This window comes from Nerophis lumbriciformis, linkage group LG11 (assembly GCF_033978685.3).
Source record: "Nerophis lumbriciformis linkage group LG11, RoL_Nlum_v2.1, whole genome shotgun sequence".
In the NCBI taxonomy this organism is placed as follows: domain Eukaryota; kingdom Metazoa; phylum Chordata; class Actinopteri; order Syngnathiformes; family Syngnathidae; genus Nerophis; species Nerophis lumbriciformis.
In genome coordinates this window covers 31,592,202-31,610,097 of record NC_084558.2, presented here as the reverse complement: position 1 = coordinate 31,610,097, position 17,896 = coordinate 31,592,202, and the positions used below count along the sequence as shown (strand labels likewise).

General features: G+C 40.9%; 1 protein-coding gene across 2 annotated transcripts; it reads left to right on the top strand.

The window, feature by feature from the left end:
* Positions 1-12,615, top strand: chtopa (chromatin target of PRMT1a). 2 transcript variants are annotated; one of them, XM_061966805.2, is made up of 6 exons: positions 19-283; positions 2,581-2,670; positions 3,634-3,784; positions 11,103-11,274; positions 11,356-11,502; positions 12,022-12,615. In XM_061966805.2, exons 1-6 carry the CDS (start codon positions 270-272, stop codon positions 12,210-12,212), a joined length of 765 nt encoding a protein of 254 aa, XP_061822789.1. In that variant the 5' UTR covers positions 19-269; the 3' UTR covers positions 12,213-12,615. The 2 variants fall into 2 exon arrangements, 1 of the variants encoding a protein (XP_061822789.1); XR_009815884.2 differs by lacking the exons at positions 11,356-11,502; positions 12,022-12,615 and adding an exon at positions 3,894-4,032 and having other exon boundaries at positions 1-283; positions 11,103-11,246.
* The last annotated feature ends 5,281 nt before the right edge of the window (positions 12,616-17,896 follow it).

Here is a 17,896-nt window from a genome sequence, read left to right as displayed (position 1 = left end):
GACGTAAATTAAAAAAAAAAAAAAAAATCTCCATTTTCTTCCCAGGGCAGCACCATTTTAAGAAGCCGTTTGGTGCGTTTCGAACGTTTTGTTGCCGTTCTGTAAAGTATACAAGAAGTCAGTTGTACCTTTTTACTTTATTTAGGACGCGTCATTTAGTGCTAAGTGTTCGTCATTAACCTATAGGGAAAGAAAGGACACATTTTACGGCCTTGTCGGCGCAAGCTTTAGCAGAAGCTAATTATAGCTGGCGAGCTGTTCTTCGACCAATGCAACATTCATTGTAAGTATAATGTTCACAAAATGAACTATTAACTAAATGTGACATTCTGTGTGAGTTTAAGCAGGCTAAACTTGTTATAAATTGTTGTTTCGCTTCAACAGCCTTTGATTAAAACATGTTGGCCTGGTTTACATTTAACACAAAGCAACAATGTAGGCGGAATCATGACTAAAATGATGTCAAATGTATAGAACACGACAGCATTTGGTGGAAGTTCTTTGTTTTGTAGCTGGCGCTCTAAAATAAAGTAAATGGAGCTTCTTTTTTCCGAGTGGACAGACGTTTGAGTAACAAACAGGTGGTAAGCTTTTACTCAACGACCACGCAGGCCTTTCTGTAAGTGGTGTCTAATTTATGCTCACGGTTATGTTGGTTCAATTTAAGTGGCCATATTTCCACCGGGTATATCCTTAAGTATAGTCTAGAGACAAAATGTATTAATCGCACACATTTTGTTTAGTAGTTTAAATCGGTGCTGATAGAATGAGTAATTTAGCATCCAACCCAAACAAGTTCAAAACCATTATTTTATATATTTGTTTCCCACTGGGAGTTTGTTTAACTAAATCTAAAGGTTTTTCAAAGTGTAAAATTCATTACATATTCAAAATGTAATTCTTTATAGATTGCCAATTCCGGATTTTTTCCAGCTAGCTAATTGGGAACCCACCCCCATAGGCCTACATCATCCCTTATATAATATAATGCTTTTCCACAGGACTGCAAGTAACCATCTGTGGCACAGAGCCTCGTCAAATTAACATGACCAATGTACATTTAATTTATATGAACACTGTGGTCCTAAGGTCAAAAACTCGAATTTAGAAAATTTTAAGTGTACTCGGATACTTCACTACGTAAGTATCTGAAATACATCCATCCATCCATTTTCTACCGCTTATTCCCTTTGGGGTTGCGGGGGGCGCTGGAGCCTATCTCAGCTACAATCGGGCGGAAGGCGGGGTACACCCTGGACAAGTCGCCACCTCATCGCAGGGCCAACACAGATAGACAGACAACATTCACACTCACATCCACACACTAGGGCCAATTTAGTGTTGCCAATCAACTTATCCCCAGGTGCATGTCTTTGGAAGTGGGAGGAAGCCGGAGTACCCGGAGGGAACCCACGCAGTCACGGGGAGGACATGCAAACTCCACACAGAAAGATCCCGAGCCCGGGATTGAACCCAAGACTACTCAGGACCTTCGTATTGTGAGGCAGATGCACTAACCCCTCTGCCACCGTGAAGCCCACAATTAAGAAAATGATGGTATTGTCATCTAATTAATAACATGTATGTCATATACATATAAACTTAGTAATACAATGTTAGCAAATACACTGACTTGCATGTGTCAAATTAACTGTACTCTTAAATCAGTATGAACGAAACGATAGCAAATGCTATTTACAAAATAAACATCAATGAGAAGGACAAGTGGTAGAAAATTAATGGATAATGCTTCAAATATGTATTTTCAAACATTAGAAAACTCACATTAGCAATTACTTCTGATTCAGGAGCTACGATTCGATTAAAAATCGATTATTGATGCGTCTTTAATTTATGTATATTGATGCAGTTTTATATTTATTTTCGTTTCACTAGTGAGTGTGAATGTTGTCTGTCTATCTGTGTTGGCCCTGCAATGAGGTGGCGACTTGTCCAGGGTGTACCCCGCCTACCGCCCGTATGCATCTAAGATAGGCTCCAGCGACCCCAAACAGGACAAGCGGTAGAAAATGATTGATAGATTAAACGTTTATCACTTGCAGCTTTAAAAAAAATATATTTTTGAGTAAGAAACAGTTAAATTAATTCCTACATTTATTATATTAATGGAAATGTGTACAAAACTGGACCATAAGTACCCGATAGTAAAGGAGCTGGTTGGAATCGCACAGTAAGGTGGTTTGCTGCAGTCAGCCACATTTTTTAACTGTCTGCATTACTTTATTTTCAACACATGAATCGATTTATCAACATTTAGTAATCGATTTTAAAATCGACCATGTCTTAATTTCCATGTATCTTAAAAATCGATTATTTCACCCACCTCTAGCACTCGCTATATAATCCTGCATGGGACAATCCGCCTTTAATTTAAAAAAAAAAAATCGATCGGCTGATTTGAAAAAAATAACTGATACATTTTTTTGCCATATCGCCCAGCCCCTAGACTGTTTGTTAAATGTAACTGTGGAGGTGCGATTGCTGGCAGTGTGTAATTTTGCTAATGGATTCTAACTATAGCTTTTTTCCTTTGTTGACCATCTTGAATTTTGTTTTTAGGAACCTGCAACAGAAGCCAGTCAAAATGAGTGCTGGATCTTCTCAAACAGTTATCCTGAAGAGCACCACCAAAGTGTCCCTGAACGAGCGGTGAGGCGCCACGCACCCTGTCAGCAGTTTAACACCAGACCGAAGGGCCATCCTATGCGTCTGAAGGTTCTAGTGCTCTCTGAAGACGGCCACTGTCAGGGACCTGGCCCAAAATGGATGTGATTCCCTTGTGTGTGTGCACTGCTCACTCAGCTTCATTGGCCCTGTCAACGTTGGTTAGCGTTAGATGAATTAAGAACGTTGGATGGAACTTAAGATGCTTAAGCAGGCCAAATGTTTTGTGCGAGCAGTGCACAATTTTGACCAAGGAGGATGAAGTGGTCACACTTGGTAGGTCAATGCTGGACCAGACCACTGTCCTGAAAATTCCATGGCACTCACACTCCCTGTTATGTACTTAGTACAGTATACATCAAGTATACAAAATATACAGGAGTGGAGAGAGATTGTGCAACTTTTTTAAGCTCTCAAATAGTTCTCTCTCAAACCAACTTAATTGAAGCACCTTTCATCTCTGTTCTACTGCTCTTTTCTCATCTACAACTTTACAAGATTAGGCACTCGGTCCGAGCTTGGAAGTGGCAGCAGCACTCCTTTTTTCAAGTCATCCATGTCACTGTCCATGCTGTAAGTGGCCGAGTAGCCAAACATACTCTCGTCCATGGCCTCTGCTGCTGCAGAACAACGCAATGAAGCCAGGCAGCTGGGGGGCCAGTAAGTGGCAATTGTATACATCTCTCTACCTCAAATCTTTCTTCTCTCTATCTCAGCATTCTGTGCTTCTACTGCTTGGTTTGAAACAAACAGTAATGTATTGAGCATATTTTTGAGAGAGAAATGAGTGCCAGCAAATGGAATATACATGACATAAGAGCCACAACTGTAAGTGTGGCCGCATCCATAACATGAGAAATGACTTGATATGGAACCCTGCTTCCTCCTCCTCCTCTGTGTCCCCTGCCCTCGTCTTTTACTTCCTCTTTTCCCTCCCACCTTCTAAAGCTTCACTAACATGCTGAAGAACAAGCAGCCCACTCCGGTTAGCATTCGAGCCACCATGCAACAGCAACATATTGCCAGTGCCCGCAATCGCCGGCTGGCCCAGCAGATGGAGAATCGACCGTCGGTGCAGGCAGCTCTGAATCACAAACAGGTGAGACCACAAACGTTGTTACACAGTGCCTTGGCGTAAATGAACTCGTAATGGGAGGTGTCAATGTAGCCCACTTCTACCGAGTACCTATTTCATGTAAAATCAATAGGTTACCAATTTTTGATACCTGGACTGCTCGAGGCGCCACGTTTGGTTGCAGACTCGGCATCGGCTCAAGCACTTGGTGGGCAAACAGGTGTATTAATAAGGGACTGATCGCAACCATGCCTGATAAAAAGCACTTGAAGGTAATGCTTCACTTTTCAAGCTATCGCAATGCTAATTTACGTTGAATATGCTATAAACATGCTACATTACTGATTACAACACCTTCACATTTTTCAACCAAAACTACAACTAGGATTTTAAACCATGGAGTCGTTGCCAAGTTATTTATAAAACGATATTCTGTATTGCAAGAGGTTGACATTTGTCATGATTTGTGACGTGTTAATTTATGTCAAGAGACTTCTCCAACCATAGTAAACGTTTCTTGTTGACACTTGCGCAAGTCTGCCATTTTAATTTCTTAACAATGTTTGTTGTTCCAACGAAAATATGTCTAAGATGCAACCCAATAACCTAAATGTCTGTTATTGCTTGTATTAACCTCTAGCCTCATCTGAAGAAGTGAATGTGCCTGGTACAAGAAGGACTGCACTTATTTTGGAGTTTTGTCCATCCACAATCCTTATGTGAGACAAGAACACTCATTTAGTCGCCACTTTTTCCGTCTGCGTTCAGCAGCTAACCAAATTTTGTAGCAGTCCAAATGTTGTGGACAAATAAACGAATGTATATATTACAGTTGGGGATGCACGATATTATTGGCGGCCGATAATTTTCGACCGATAGTAGCAATTATAAGGTCACATCAATAATGAAAAATTAACCAATAATAAAGGCTTATCTCCGTGTTTCTTTATTCTGGCTTGTGCTACCGCCTAGCTCCTCAATCTCTCCCTTCCAGTATGGAAGAATATTTGTGATGTAATGATACTGTGTGCTCGGCCTGTTGTGTACAGAGAAAAGCATCATGGCGCAGCAGTTTCCAGTGTGGGTTTTTTAGCATGTCAGAAGACATTTCACTAGCAGTTTGCGAAACGTCTTCTGCAGAAACTAAACGGGGAGGGTTAAAGATGAGCTTCAACACTGATGTACGGTAACCTTAAAATTCACAAACATGAAGATTTATGGAAGCAGCTGCCTGTGCTGCTAAGCCGAGACCTAGCGTTATTAGCGGCGACTGCAGCAAACGCAAAGCCACAGGACAGATGAGAAAGCGTTTGAGAGGAAACATTTTTGGGGGAAAAAGACCTTGATGTGATTAAATGAGTACCGTATTTTTCGGATTATAAATCGCACCGGCCGCAAATGCATAATAAAGAAGGAAAAAACATATTAGTTGCACTCAAGTATATGTCGCATTTTTGGGGGAAATTTATTTGATAAAATCCAACACCAAGAATAGACATTTGAAAGGCAATTTAAAATAAATAAAGAATGGTGAACAACAGGCTGAATAAGTGTACGTTATAAGACGCATAAATAACCAACTGAGAACGTGCCTGGTATGTTAACGTAACATCATGGTAAGAGTCATTCAAATAACTATTAACATATAGAACATGCTATACGTTTACCAAACAATCTGTCACTCCTAATCGCTAAATCCGATGAAATCTTCTTCCTCGGTGTCGCTCCTAAACAACTCTGCCAACTCCAAAGGTATGCGCCGCTTCCTCTTGCCATTTTCTGCTGCATATTTCACTACGTCCAGCTTGTAATCTGCAGTATATGATTTCCTTTTCGGTGCCATTTTTGTTCAGCCCTTCTCAGTTTTTATAAGTTACAGCCAATGTAGAAATTATCCATTTTTATAGCTACGGACGTAGTAGCAGGTAGCATCCCATGACCCACAATGCACTTCTGCCATGACGCACAATGCACTTCTGCCATGACCGGCCCCCGCCGAATTTTTATTGGTTGACGTGTGTGTGAGGATTGCTGACATTCGCCTCGTCTCTTACGGGAATGAGATAAATAATATTATTTGATATTTTACAGTAATGTGTTAATTTCACACATTAGTCGCTCCAGAGTATAAGTCGCACCCAGGCCAAACTATGAAAAAAACTGCGATTTATAATCCGAAAAATGCGGTAGTTGTTTAACTTCATGGTTCGTCTATAGTAGAGATGCGCGGTTTGCGGGCACAACCGCGGAGTCCGCGGATCGGGCGGATGAAATTAAAAAAAATTAGATTTTATCGTCGGGTCGGGTCGGGTCGGGCGGTTGAAATAAAAAAAATTAGATTTTAAATAGATTCAGGCGGGTGGCAGTTAAACCAATTCGGAAATATATATACATAGTTAAATGTTGTTACCCACATACGAAAAACGAGCAGGCACCTGCTGCATATGCCACAACAGAAAAAAAAAGAAAAAAAGAGATGGACACTTTTACGGAGCGGAGAAGGCCCCCGACAGAGGGCCCCACCGGGAGCCGTAGCTGAGGCGATCCGCGAGAAGGGCCCGACGCACGTCCAGGGTCACCACCGCACCGACACCCCGCCTCGTCCGCCTTCGCCGCGGCCGGCGTCACGCGCAGCAGGTAAGCAGCTTACCTGCCCGCCACCCCCGTGGCCGGGGGCTCGTGACAGGGGTCACTCCGCCCGCGCAGCTTACCTGCCCGCCACCCCTGTTGCCGGGGGCGCCTAACAGGGGTCACTCCGCGCGCAGTGCGCTCACTAAAGGGGTGGGGCTCACCCTGGTTGATATAGACAGCAGCTAGGACGGTGGCCATGGACGTCGGAACCCGCTAAGGAGTGTGTAACAACCCACCTGCCGAATCAACTAGCCCTGAAAATGGATGGCGCTGGAGCGTCGGGCACATACCCGGCCGTCGCCGGCAGCGAGACGCGCTTGGAGGTGCGCTCAGCGCGGCTCCCATATGATTGCGCACTGGTGTGCGTCTGGGTCGTGACAGCGTGGCAAGCGAATGTCTGTGCTGCATTGGATCAGTCTCCTTTCTTTAACAGGCAAAAGCTTTATAACCTCACTAATGCCTTGCATCGTCTATATTAGATATATAACAACGGGCGGGTGCGGGCGGATGCGGTTCTGATCAAATGTTAGATCGGGTGAATTGCGAATGGTTGACGACTTTCTGATGCGGTTGCGGATGAAATAATTGCCTATCCGCGCATCTCTAGTCTATAGGCACAGGCTTTTAAGATTTCTTAAAGGAAAACATGCACTATTTGAACCCTGATTTCTTTATTCTCAAATTGTGTTGAATTCATTTAATTAGAGAGAGAAAGAGCGCGCTACATCTAACAGAAGTTCCAGCAGCAGTAGTCTTCTCTGTGTGGGGTTGGGGCGAGGCTTTCCGACACAGCATGTCCAAGAATGCCCATAAAGTACATCCGTCAATCTGTGAACTCACCAATTCCTCACTGTTTCAAAAAAAAAAAGTCCAAAACATAGCAGGCAGAGGCATCCAAAACTCTGTGGAGATGCCCAAATGCATAAACTTTTGAGCATCCAACAGTTATAAGTAAAAGAAACAACAACAAAAACATCAAATTTCCCCTTTTAACAAATACCTCAAATAGTTTGGAGAAAATAAAAAGATTGATCCCATCACTGAAGTATCAATCATATACAGTTACTACCCACCACTGATTTGCCGAATGTGGTCCAAGGTGGAACATCTGTGGCGACATCGAGGCTTCAACTGGTAGGCTGCATTAAATTAATTGTCCATGTATGTTTTTTAAAATGTATCTCCTTTCTGTTTTGACAAATAGACCTGAAATGCAAAAAACAAGGAAAGGATTGATTTACCCTCCCCTTACATGTACACTTGGCACACCAACAAAGCACAACAGTTGCTGTTATACTGTTCTGTCTCTAGACTCATATCAATTTACTTGTAAATTTCCTGTTACAAGCTGGATATTTTCAGCTGTAACCCAGTTCCAGCATGACTAAACGTTTGATGAGCACTTTATTTGTTTCAATATCTTAAAGACTAGCTTAGCGATGAGCATAACTTCTCCTGGCTTGTTCTTACCCGTTGTGTAACATGTTAGGCCTTGAACTCCAATAATAATTGACCTGCAGTGATAATGATACTTGATGGACCCAGACAGGCACTGTCTTTTGTTAAATTTGTGAATAAACAGAAGTGCCTGTGTAAATATTTCAATCTGTACACCTGCGGCTTGTAGAGTGCGCCCAATATTTGAACAAAATCAAATAATCCCAAAAAGTAGGTGGTTGAGGTTTAAAAAACAGGTAGGCTCTATCTCCCGGAAATTACGGTACATAAAATTGGTTCTGTGGACTACCTATACAGATCCCTGGGGATTGAGAATTGCTAATGTATGTGAACAGTACCAATCCCTAGTGGCCACTGATTTTAAAACTTGAACAGTAGTGACAGGTAATCTGTGCATGCAAACCATTTTACTATAGCCTGCTGTACACTTCCAAGCATTAAGAGTTGCACATATGGCTATGTTTGGGGGCCACTGCGGTCATCTGAGCTCCTTTGTAACTGATGTGAAGAACAAAACAAAAACATGTACGTATTTTTTTAATGCCAAAACAACCACTGTTGTATGACCTAATTAGTACAGTCAATATGTCTCAACTTGGCAAAGCATACCAGCTGGCCAAGTAGTAACAGTAATAACATAAGAGTAGTTTTAGCTTAAATCTACTTTTAGTTGTCGATGTCAGGATGACTTGCATGCAAGAAGTTGCTTCAAATTAGTTCTGTTTTTAGCGGTGGTAATTGGTCCACACAGTTTGGACATATCCATAGCATAAAATGTTAAATGTGTCAATATCTACTCCTCTCTCCCAGACATAGATGTTTTGCAGTGTGTAACTTAACTCCACATTTTGGAATGGAATTGTGCCCATCATTCACAATCCCTATGCAAGTCAAGCTCACATTTTTCTTGTTTTCATGCATTCTCATAATAAACGTTAGCAAAAGTCTGATAATAATGAAGCCAATGGGAGGCTTTCTATTCCACCTATAAAGCGCTCAAAAACATCCAAACACCTTCATAGTTTTATATACACATTGTAAGTATATATGTAATGTAGTAACGGGCACATTCATAACAACATAATATTTACGTATTTTGCTCATTTAAACGTACGGCAGGGTATTCAGATGTACCACAATGTTCGCTTTTCCCTTTAACAACAACTACTACTAATCATGCAGATTTAATTGGAGCCAACAACGGGTAATTATTGTAAAACAAATCTTATATTTTTTATCCTAAATATAAGGATGAGCAACAGGTTTTATAAGCTGGGTGCTAAATGGATCCAGCTTTAGTGAAAGACTAAGCATCATGCAGCAGTATTGCTAAGTGCTAAACAAGAAATACAAACTTCCAACATATTAAAACGATTTTTAAGTGCTAAACAAGAAATACAAACTTCCAATATTAAAGCGATGACTTTTTGTACAATGTTGTCTCACTGAAATCACGACTGATAAGATGTATTTATATTCCCGTTTAGATTAAGTAACTTACATCTTTTTGTGTCCATCTCTGGGTATACATTGGACATATTAAGGTCTCGATTTATGGCTATAACCTTCTATGAACTAGGTGAGAGGCATGATTTATAATCTATAATTAACTTAAGGCGATCATGATGCAGTAGCTCAGAATGTCATTTTGTCAACATTATGGCTGTATAAGCTAGTTACTTTGTGATCATGGCGCGGCTAAAATAGTTCCCATGCGTTAGCGCTTATAATAACCCTTGACTTCTGTTGCTCAGCAGTGTCCATGACGAACAGCAAGTACTGCTGCGAGCCTCCACCACATGCAAAGCACTCACAGGTGGTCACACTAGCCTGGCGCTGCAGCTCCAGCTGGCGGTTCTCCTCCTTGCAAGCCCAACATGGGCCACTGCCCACTTAATATTTCCACATGGCATGTTTTGCAAATCGCTGTCCGCAGGTCTATCTCAAATATGTTGAAGTATGTCCACAATGCAGAGACATGTTGCCTCCACTCCGGACAATTGTGTGCTTTTCAAATTGTTATCACAACATCCTGTTTCAGAAGTGCTGTTTTGGTTATGAGTCTTTCGAACAAAAGCTGAAATGGCAATTTTGGGCCGGTTTCAGCCAAAGGTTGTTGGTGTGTCACTAAAATATGAAATCTGTGTAGCTTAAAACCAGGTAATCAATGACGAAGATCCAAACTAGGCAAACAAAATCTCTGATAATGTATGATAAATTGAGTGACAAATGTATTTACCAATTCTATCCTCGAATGCCCCCATATGTTTGGATAAAACATTCGTTATGCAAGCCAAACATGGTGTTAACTGACAAAATAGATTTAGTTTTTCTGCTTGTTTGCTGCTTTTTAAATATGCAGGATGTTTTCTTGTAATGTGCTTCATCACCATCAATTGACCGTGCAAACGTGTTACCACAATGTCTGTCTTTTGTTTTAAATGGATGCAAAACTTTTCACGTCATCTTTGGGCCATTTTCTCTTTTTCCACGTTTTTCTTTGAGCCTTTCTCTTGACACTCAACTCTCCCCACTTACCACACAGGCTAAATCACCAGCACTGCTCTCGTGCGCTCTATTAGAGCAGTCGTGCAGAAGCAATGTCCGTGTATTATACTAATTAAACACGTCTACGGTATCTTCTTTGAGCTGTTTCTCTGTTAAACACACTATCAGCAGCTTCTCCATATTTTCTTGGATAAATGTCTTCCATTAAGATATTTTCGGGTCCTTCGCTGGTGTTACGGACTTATTCTGCTTCAGTGTGGTGCAGACTAGGAGTGCTATGCTCAAACTGCTTCACCAAGCAGCTACATGCTTTGTCATGTTTTTGATTATTTTGTTGAATTCAATGAATATCATCCACTTCTTCTCAACACTATCTTTCACACTCATTTTTATTTTTATTATTTTTATTTATTTTTCTCCCCATGGTTGGAAAGCAAATGTATGTCAATCTCTAGCTACAAGCTAGGAAGGCTAATATAATAATTCTCACTGAAGATTGATTTAGTAATTAATAATCCTAGGGTTTTTATGAAATGTAATATGAACACATTTGTATTCATTGATTTAACAGGTTTTTATTTTCTTGTCACCACTAAACAGCATGATGTTAGTGATTGCAATGTACTGACTCTGTACCAAACAGTCTGTGAAATCGATGAAGTACCTAAATCACAAATGCAGGCAGTCTGTTCAGCGGTCCCTTGCCATAGCTGATGTTAAAATGTTTTTTAAAAACATTTATCAGAGCCTGAAGCAGCGATTGGGGAAGAGCAACATCCAAGCCCGGCTGGGTCGACCTATGGGGATGGGCATGCGTGGTGGCGCCGTTGGTGGCAGAGGAGGATTGAGAGGAATGACCAGAGGACTTCGCGGAAGAGGCAGAGGAGGAATGATGAGAGGTGCTCTCTCCCTGAGAGGTGCCTATTCATCCCATATATAATTTTGTGTGTGTGTATGTAATACTGTATAATATATATTTTACAACTAATTTAATAAAGGAAAGCGAATGGTTCCTGGTGGCCCCATGCGAGGTCGCGGCGCTGTTGGTCGTATGCCAATGCGAAGAGGCGGCCGCCAGAGAGGAGTCTTTCCTGGCCGAGGTGGACCTATGGGGAGAGGTGCAGGCCGTGGAGGAGTATCCAGAGGTAGCATTCCTTGCCATTCATTGTGGTTGTAACAATACATCATAACAATGGGGTTACGATGTACCTCAGTTTCAGGGTCACGTTTCAGTTTATTTAAGGTGTGGTAAGAGGACAAAATGCAAAAACATAAAAACATCTCTTTGACATGCAACATATGGTAATTCTGTTAAAAAATTAATTTACCATGAAGTGTTTTAGGTATTATGTTACATACTGAAGGCCAAGTGTTCCCAAACAAAATTTTCAAGAACTGTTTTCTCCATGGCACTTCTCACTAACCAAACGTTGGGTTGAACATAAGTCATTGATCCAGTATTCATGTGACATTAACACTTCCTGTTGTCACTTAATGTGCACATGGTGGCAAACCAGTTTACCTCTGTACCAAATTAAAGGTTCTGTAACAAAAAAATGTGATTAGTAAAACATGTACCGTTACACTTCCCCTGCATTCTTTAAAATGACAAATGGCTCGATCTCTGCATAGTTCTGTCGAATCACTGTACATTTTTTTGACAGGCCGCGGAGGACTCCGTGGGCGCGGCGGCTTTGCTGGCCGACGTGGCCGTGGCAGAGGGGTTGGCCGACCCTCTGTGACCCGTGAACAACTGGACAACCAGCTGGACGCTTACATGTCCAAGACAAAAGGTCATCTAGACGCTGAATTGGATGCCTACATGGCCCAAGCAGACCCGGATAGTATGGAGTGACCCCAACGGACTTATTGAGTTACTGCAAGAACTGTACGGCTCCTTTAACATACTGTGTAGTCTTGTTTACTTGTTCTCAAAAATTAGACTTGTTTTGACAGGAGCATAAACAGTCCAGGACTCTGTTTTGGACCAGAAGAAAATCCAGCACTAAATGGGCTTTTATCCAAACATGGTTTCTACAGCAGATCCTATAACATTTGTTTTCATTCTAGTTAACTGCAGTATTTTTATAAAGTTTGAAGAGCTCAGTTGATTTAAAGTTACTTTTTACACATCCCCTCCTGGGAGCATACAAAAGTTACAAAATTGGCACGCTCAATCTTTTCCTCAAGCATTTTCTCTGGAAATGTGTTAAGTTATGTTTAAGAATGTGTCAACAAAGCATTTTCTTCCAGTGTTATTCTGTCTTTAATGGAATGTCTTTCAGACATATTTCATAGACTGCACCACCATTTTAAATGTTAACTCTGTGTGTATTTTAAATATGACTCAATGGATGGTGTATCTGGTTTGAAATACCAAGGCAAAATAACTTAACCTTACACCACCACTATTGGACTAAAGGATTTCCTTTTTTAATTCCGCCTTGAATAGAAAAACTCCTCAAACTGGGGTATTCAATGTGCATCCCACAGCTTGATTTTTTAAAATTGGTATTACATTAGAGTAATAGGTATTAACATATTTAACAGCTTTGCTAGTTTCCTACATTGGATTGGTTTAGTCTGTTAAAACTACAAAATGATTTAATACTTGGGTGCATTGCAGAAAGTAAATGGCAAAATTTTAAGTTACGTTTTGCTAATTCACACAAAAAGTCTAGTTAAATAGTATAAAAATGACAACAGAGCACATTAAAGTCATTAAAAAAAATTGATGACTTTAAAAAGAAAAAATCATATTCCTCTGTAATTTTACCACAAATTTGGATGTCTGTAGATACACTTATTGGGTGGCGTGGCTCGATTGGTAGAGTGAAAGTGCCAGCAACTTGAGGGTCACAGGTTTGATTCTCGCTTCCGCCATCTGAGTCGTTGCTGTTGTGTCCTTGGGCAAGAACCTTACCCCACCCGCTCCCAGTGCCACCCACACTGGTTTAAATGTAGCTTAAATATGTAGATAATGATCTCAGGGCATTCAATCGATCGCAACTGGACTGACTGGTTTGTATTAGAAGACATTTCGCCTCTTATCAGTCGGTGCTCATAGACTTAGATTGGTCAGATTTAAGATGGAAAAGGTTACAAAAGTATCTCAAAGCCTTGATGGCCACATGTCCATGGTAAGACAGACTATATATAGACAAATAGAGAAAGTTCAGCACTGTTGCTACTCTCCCGAGGTGTGGTCGACCTGTAAAGATGACTGAGAGCACAGTGCAGAACGCTCACTGAGGTGAAGAAGAATCCTAGAGTGTCAGCTAACAGACTTACAGAAATATCTGGCACATGCTGACATTGTTATTGACGAATCTACAATACGTAAAACATTGAACAAGAATGGAGTTCATGGTAGGACGCCACGGAGGAAGCCACTGGTGTCCAAAAAACATTGCTGCACGTTTGAAGTTTGCAAATGAGCATCTGGATGTTCCACAGCACTACTGGCAAAATGTTCTGTGGACAGATGAAACCAAAATAGAGTTGTTTGGAAGGAACACGCAATACTATGTGTGGAGGAAAAAAGGCTCAGCACACCAACATCAAAACCTTATCCCAACTGTGAAATATTGTGGAGGTGGCATCATAGTTTGGGGCTGCCTCAGGGCCTGGACGGATTTCTTTCATCGATGGAACAATGATTTCCCAAGTTTATCAAGATGCAATAAGACAACGACCCCAAGCATACAAGTAAATCAACAGCAGATTGGCTTCAGATGAAGAAAATATGCCTTCTGGAATAGCCCAGTCAGAGTCCTGACCTCAACCTGATTGAGATGCTTTGGCATGACCTCAAGAGAGCGATTCACACCCGACATCCCAAACATATTGCTGCACTGAAACATTTTTTTTGTAGAAGAATGGTCCAAAATTCCTCCTGACTGTTGTGGCGGTCTGATTTGCAACTACTGGAAACGTTTGGTTGAGGTTATTGCTGCCAAAGGAGGGTCAACCAGCTATTAAATCCACAACATGACTATGACATGTGTTCAATAAACCGATGAAAACCTATATTTTTTGTGCGATATTAGTTTAAGATGTCTGTCTATTGTTGTGACTTTAATGAAGAGCAGAATACATTTTATATCCAATTTATGCAGGAATCCCAAGTAATCCCGAAAGGATCACATACTTTTTCTTGCGATTGAATGCCCTGAGATTACAAAGATCATTCATGGACATGTAGATAATAGGTTTCACTATGTAAAGTGCTTTGAGTCTCGAGAAAAAAGTGCTATATAAATATGGTTCACTAATTCACATTTACACTGATCCAACGCACATTGAAAATATAAATGGATGAGGACTATTTATTTCAGTCAGCAATGCATACACTCATTGACAAATAAAGCACCGGTTTATTCACGTTATTCCTATTCGGAGGACCCACCCCTATAGTTATGCTAATAATGTGACCTTTAGGTTCCCCGTCATTGGCCGAGAAATCATATATTTGTGCCAGTGGGTGTCCAGTGTAAACGGAGCCAAAGGTAATGCACATTAGTTTTCGGAAGCATGTTTTCTTCTCTTGAGTTACACTGACAATTATGGTCACACACACTAGGTGTGTTGAAATTATCCTTTACATTTGACCCATCCCCTTATTCCACACCCTGGGAGCAGTGAGCAGCAGCAATACTGAATATATCCACTTTCTCTTGGGTTCGCGGGGGTGCTGGAGCCTATACCAGCTGCATTCGGGCGAAAGGCAGGGTACACCCTGGACAAGTCGCCACCTCATCGCAGACAACATTCACACACTAGGGCAGTGTTTTTCAACCTTTTTTGAGCCAAGGCACATTTTTTGAGTTGAAAAAATGCGGAGGCACACCACCAGCAGAAATCATTAAAAAACGAAACTCAGTTGACAGTAAAAAGTCGTCGTCGCAATTGTTGGATATGACTTTAAACCATAACCAACTATGTATCAATATAGCTCTTGTCTCAAAGTAGGTGTACTGTCACCACCTGTAACATCAAGCCCTGACTTATTTAGACTTTTTTGCTGTTTTCCTGTGTGTAGTGTTTTAGTTCTTGTCTTGCGCTCCTATTTTGGTGGCTTTTTCTCATTTTTTGGTATTTTCCTGTAGCTGTTTCATGTCTTCCTTTGAGCGATATTTCCCGCATCTACTTTGTTTTAGCAGTCAAGAATATTTCAGTTGTTTTCATGCTTCTTTGTGGGGACATTGTTGATTTTCATGTCATGTTCGGATGTACTTTGTGGACTCCGCAGTAAGTCTTTGCTGTTATCCAGCATTCTGTTTTTGTTTAATTTGTAGCCAGTTCAGTTTTAGTTTTGTTCTGCATAGCCTTCCCTAAGCTTCAATGCCTTTTCTTAGCGGCACTCACCTTTTGTTTATTTTTGGTTTAAGCATTGGACACATTTGTTACCTGCACGCTGCCTCCCGCTGTTTCCGACATCTAGAAAGCAATTAGCTACCGGCTGCCACCTACTGATATGGAAAAGTATTACACGGTTACTCTGCCGAGCTCTAGACAGCACCGACACTCAACAACACATCATTGGCAGACTATAATTACAAGTTTGTAAAAAATATTTTTAACCCAAATAGGTGAAACTAGATAATCTCCCACGGCACACTAGTGTGCCGCGGCACAGTGGTTGAAAAACACTGCACTAGGGCCACCACCGTGTTGCCACTGAATATTGAACCCATGTGGGTACTTATTTTCAACTGATATTAACAGTTTTCTCCAAACATAAATGATTTTAATGACCACAAAACATAAGTGTTTGCAATATTTCCAACATTAACCATGATATTGGTTAATATTAAGCAATAAAGTCGATGGAATATGATACAACCTTGCAAACAAAACAATGGTCACTACAGAAAGATGCAGTCACTCTGTGTTTACAAAGAAAAGTATATTGAGTTATTGAATTGTATTTCTGGTCTTGCCACCTTTTCCACGGCAGTGCGGCTGGATCAAAAGAGACGTCGGAGACGCTTTGCTGAACGAAAAGTTGCTTTGTTACAAGTGAGCGTCATTAAACAGGTCTGCAGTACCCAGAGGAGCCTAGGTCAAAAAAATTAAGGACTCCTAACTTGGACAAGCCAAACCATCAGTTTTATATTCCTCCTTCCTGTCTCTCTGTGTATGTGTGCTAAGTCAGGGGAGCACATCCTGACCATAAAAGGAGATGTTCGTGTGTAAGTATCTGGAAAACAACTGCTTTAAGTCATAACTCCAATGTTGGCGTTGAGCTAGACATGTAGTCTCTTCTCAAGGATACGGCTATCACTTTTGCATTCCGAAGTCCCAATTAAGGCCTCTTTCCTACGAGAGGTGATCCAATCCACCTGCGAATATCAAACTAAGGGGCCATATTTTATTATGTGCTCAAACTGAAATACCACTATTTAATTAAACTTGGTGGTTAGCTTTCTCCCAGGTGAATATAAACATTCACCATATGTAGAACATAACATGAGTTAATTAATTCACTTCAGTATCACCTAAAATAATTTGATACTGATTGGTTAAATGTACGTTCAATTTGATAAATCATTAACTTAGAAATCAATCTGATTAGTGTTATGCATTTTAAAAAGAATGACTGCATGTCGATTTTGAAGAATTTCATATACAAACCCCGTTTCCATATGAGTTGGGAATACAATGATTTGCAAATCATTTTCAACACATATTCAGTTGAATATGCTACAAAGACAACATTTTTGCAAATAGTCATTAACTTTAGAATTTGATGCCAGCAACACGTGACAAAGAAGTTGGGAAAGGTGGCCATAAAAGGAAATGCTCATCAAACACTTATTTGGAACATCCCACAGGTGAACAGGCAAATTGGGAACAGGTGGGTGCCATGATTGGGTATAAAAGTAGATTCCATGAAATGCTCAGTCATTCACAAACAAGGATGGGGCGAGGGTCACCACTTTGTCAACAAATGCGTGAGCAAATTGTTGAACAGTTTAAGAAAAACCTTTCTCAACCAGCAATTGCAAAGAATTTAGGGATTTCACCATCTACGGGCCGTAATATCATCAAAGGGTTCAGAGAATCTGGAGAAATCACTGCACGTAAGCAGCTGAGCCCGTGACCTTCGATCCCTCAGGCTGTACTGCATCAACAAGCGACATCAATGTGTTAAGGATATCACCACATGGGCTCAGGAACACTTCAGAAACCCACTGTTAGTAACTACAGTTGGTCGCTACATCTCTAAGTGCAAGTTGAAACTCTCCTATACAAGGCGAAAACCGTTTATCAACAACACCCAAAAATGCCGTCGGCTTTGCTGGGCCTGAGCTCATCCAAGATGGACTAATACAAAGTGGAAAAGTGTTCTTTGGTCTGACGAGTCCACATTTCAAATTGTTTTTGGAAACTGGACGTCGTGTCCTCTGGACCAAAAAAGAAAAGAACCATCCGGATTGTTTTAGGCGCAAAGTTGAAAAGCCAGCATCTGTGATGGTATGGGGGTGTATTAGTGCCCAAGACATGGGTAACTTACATACAGGTTTTGGAGCAACA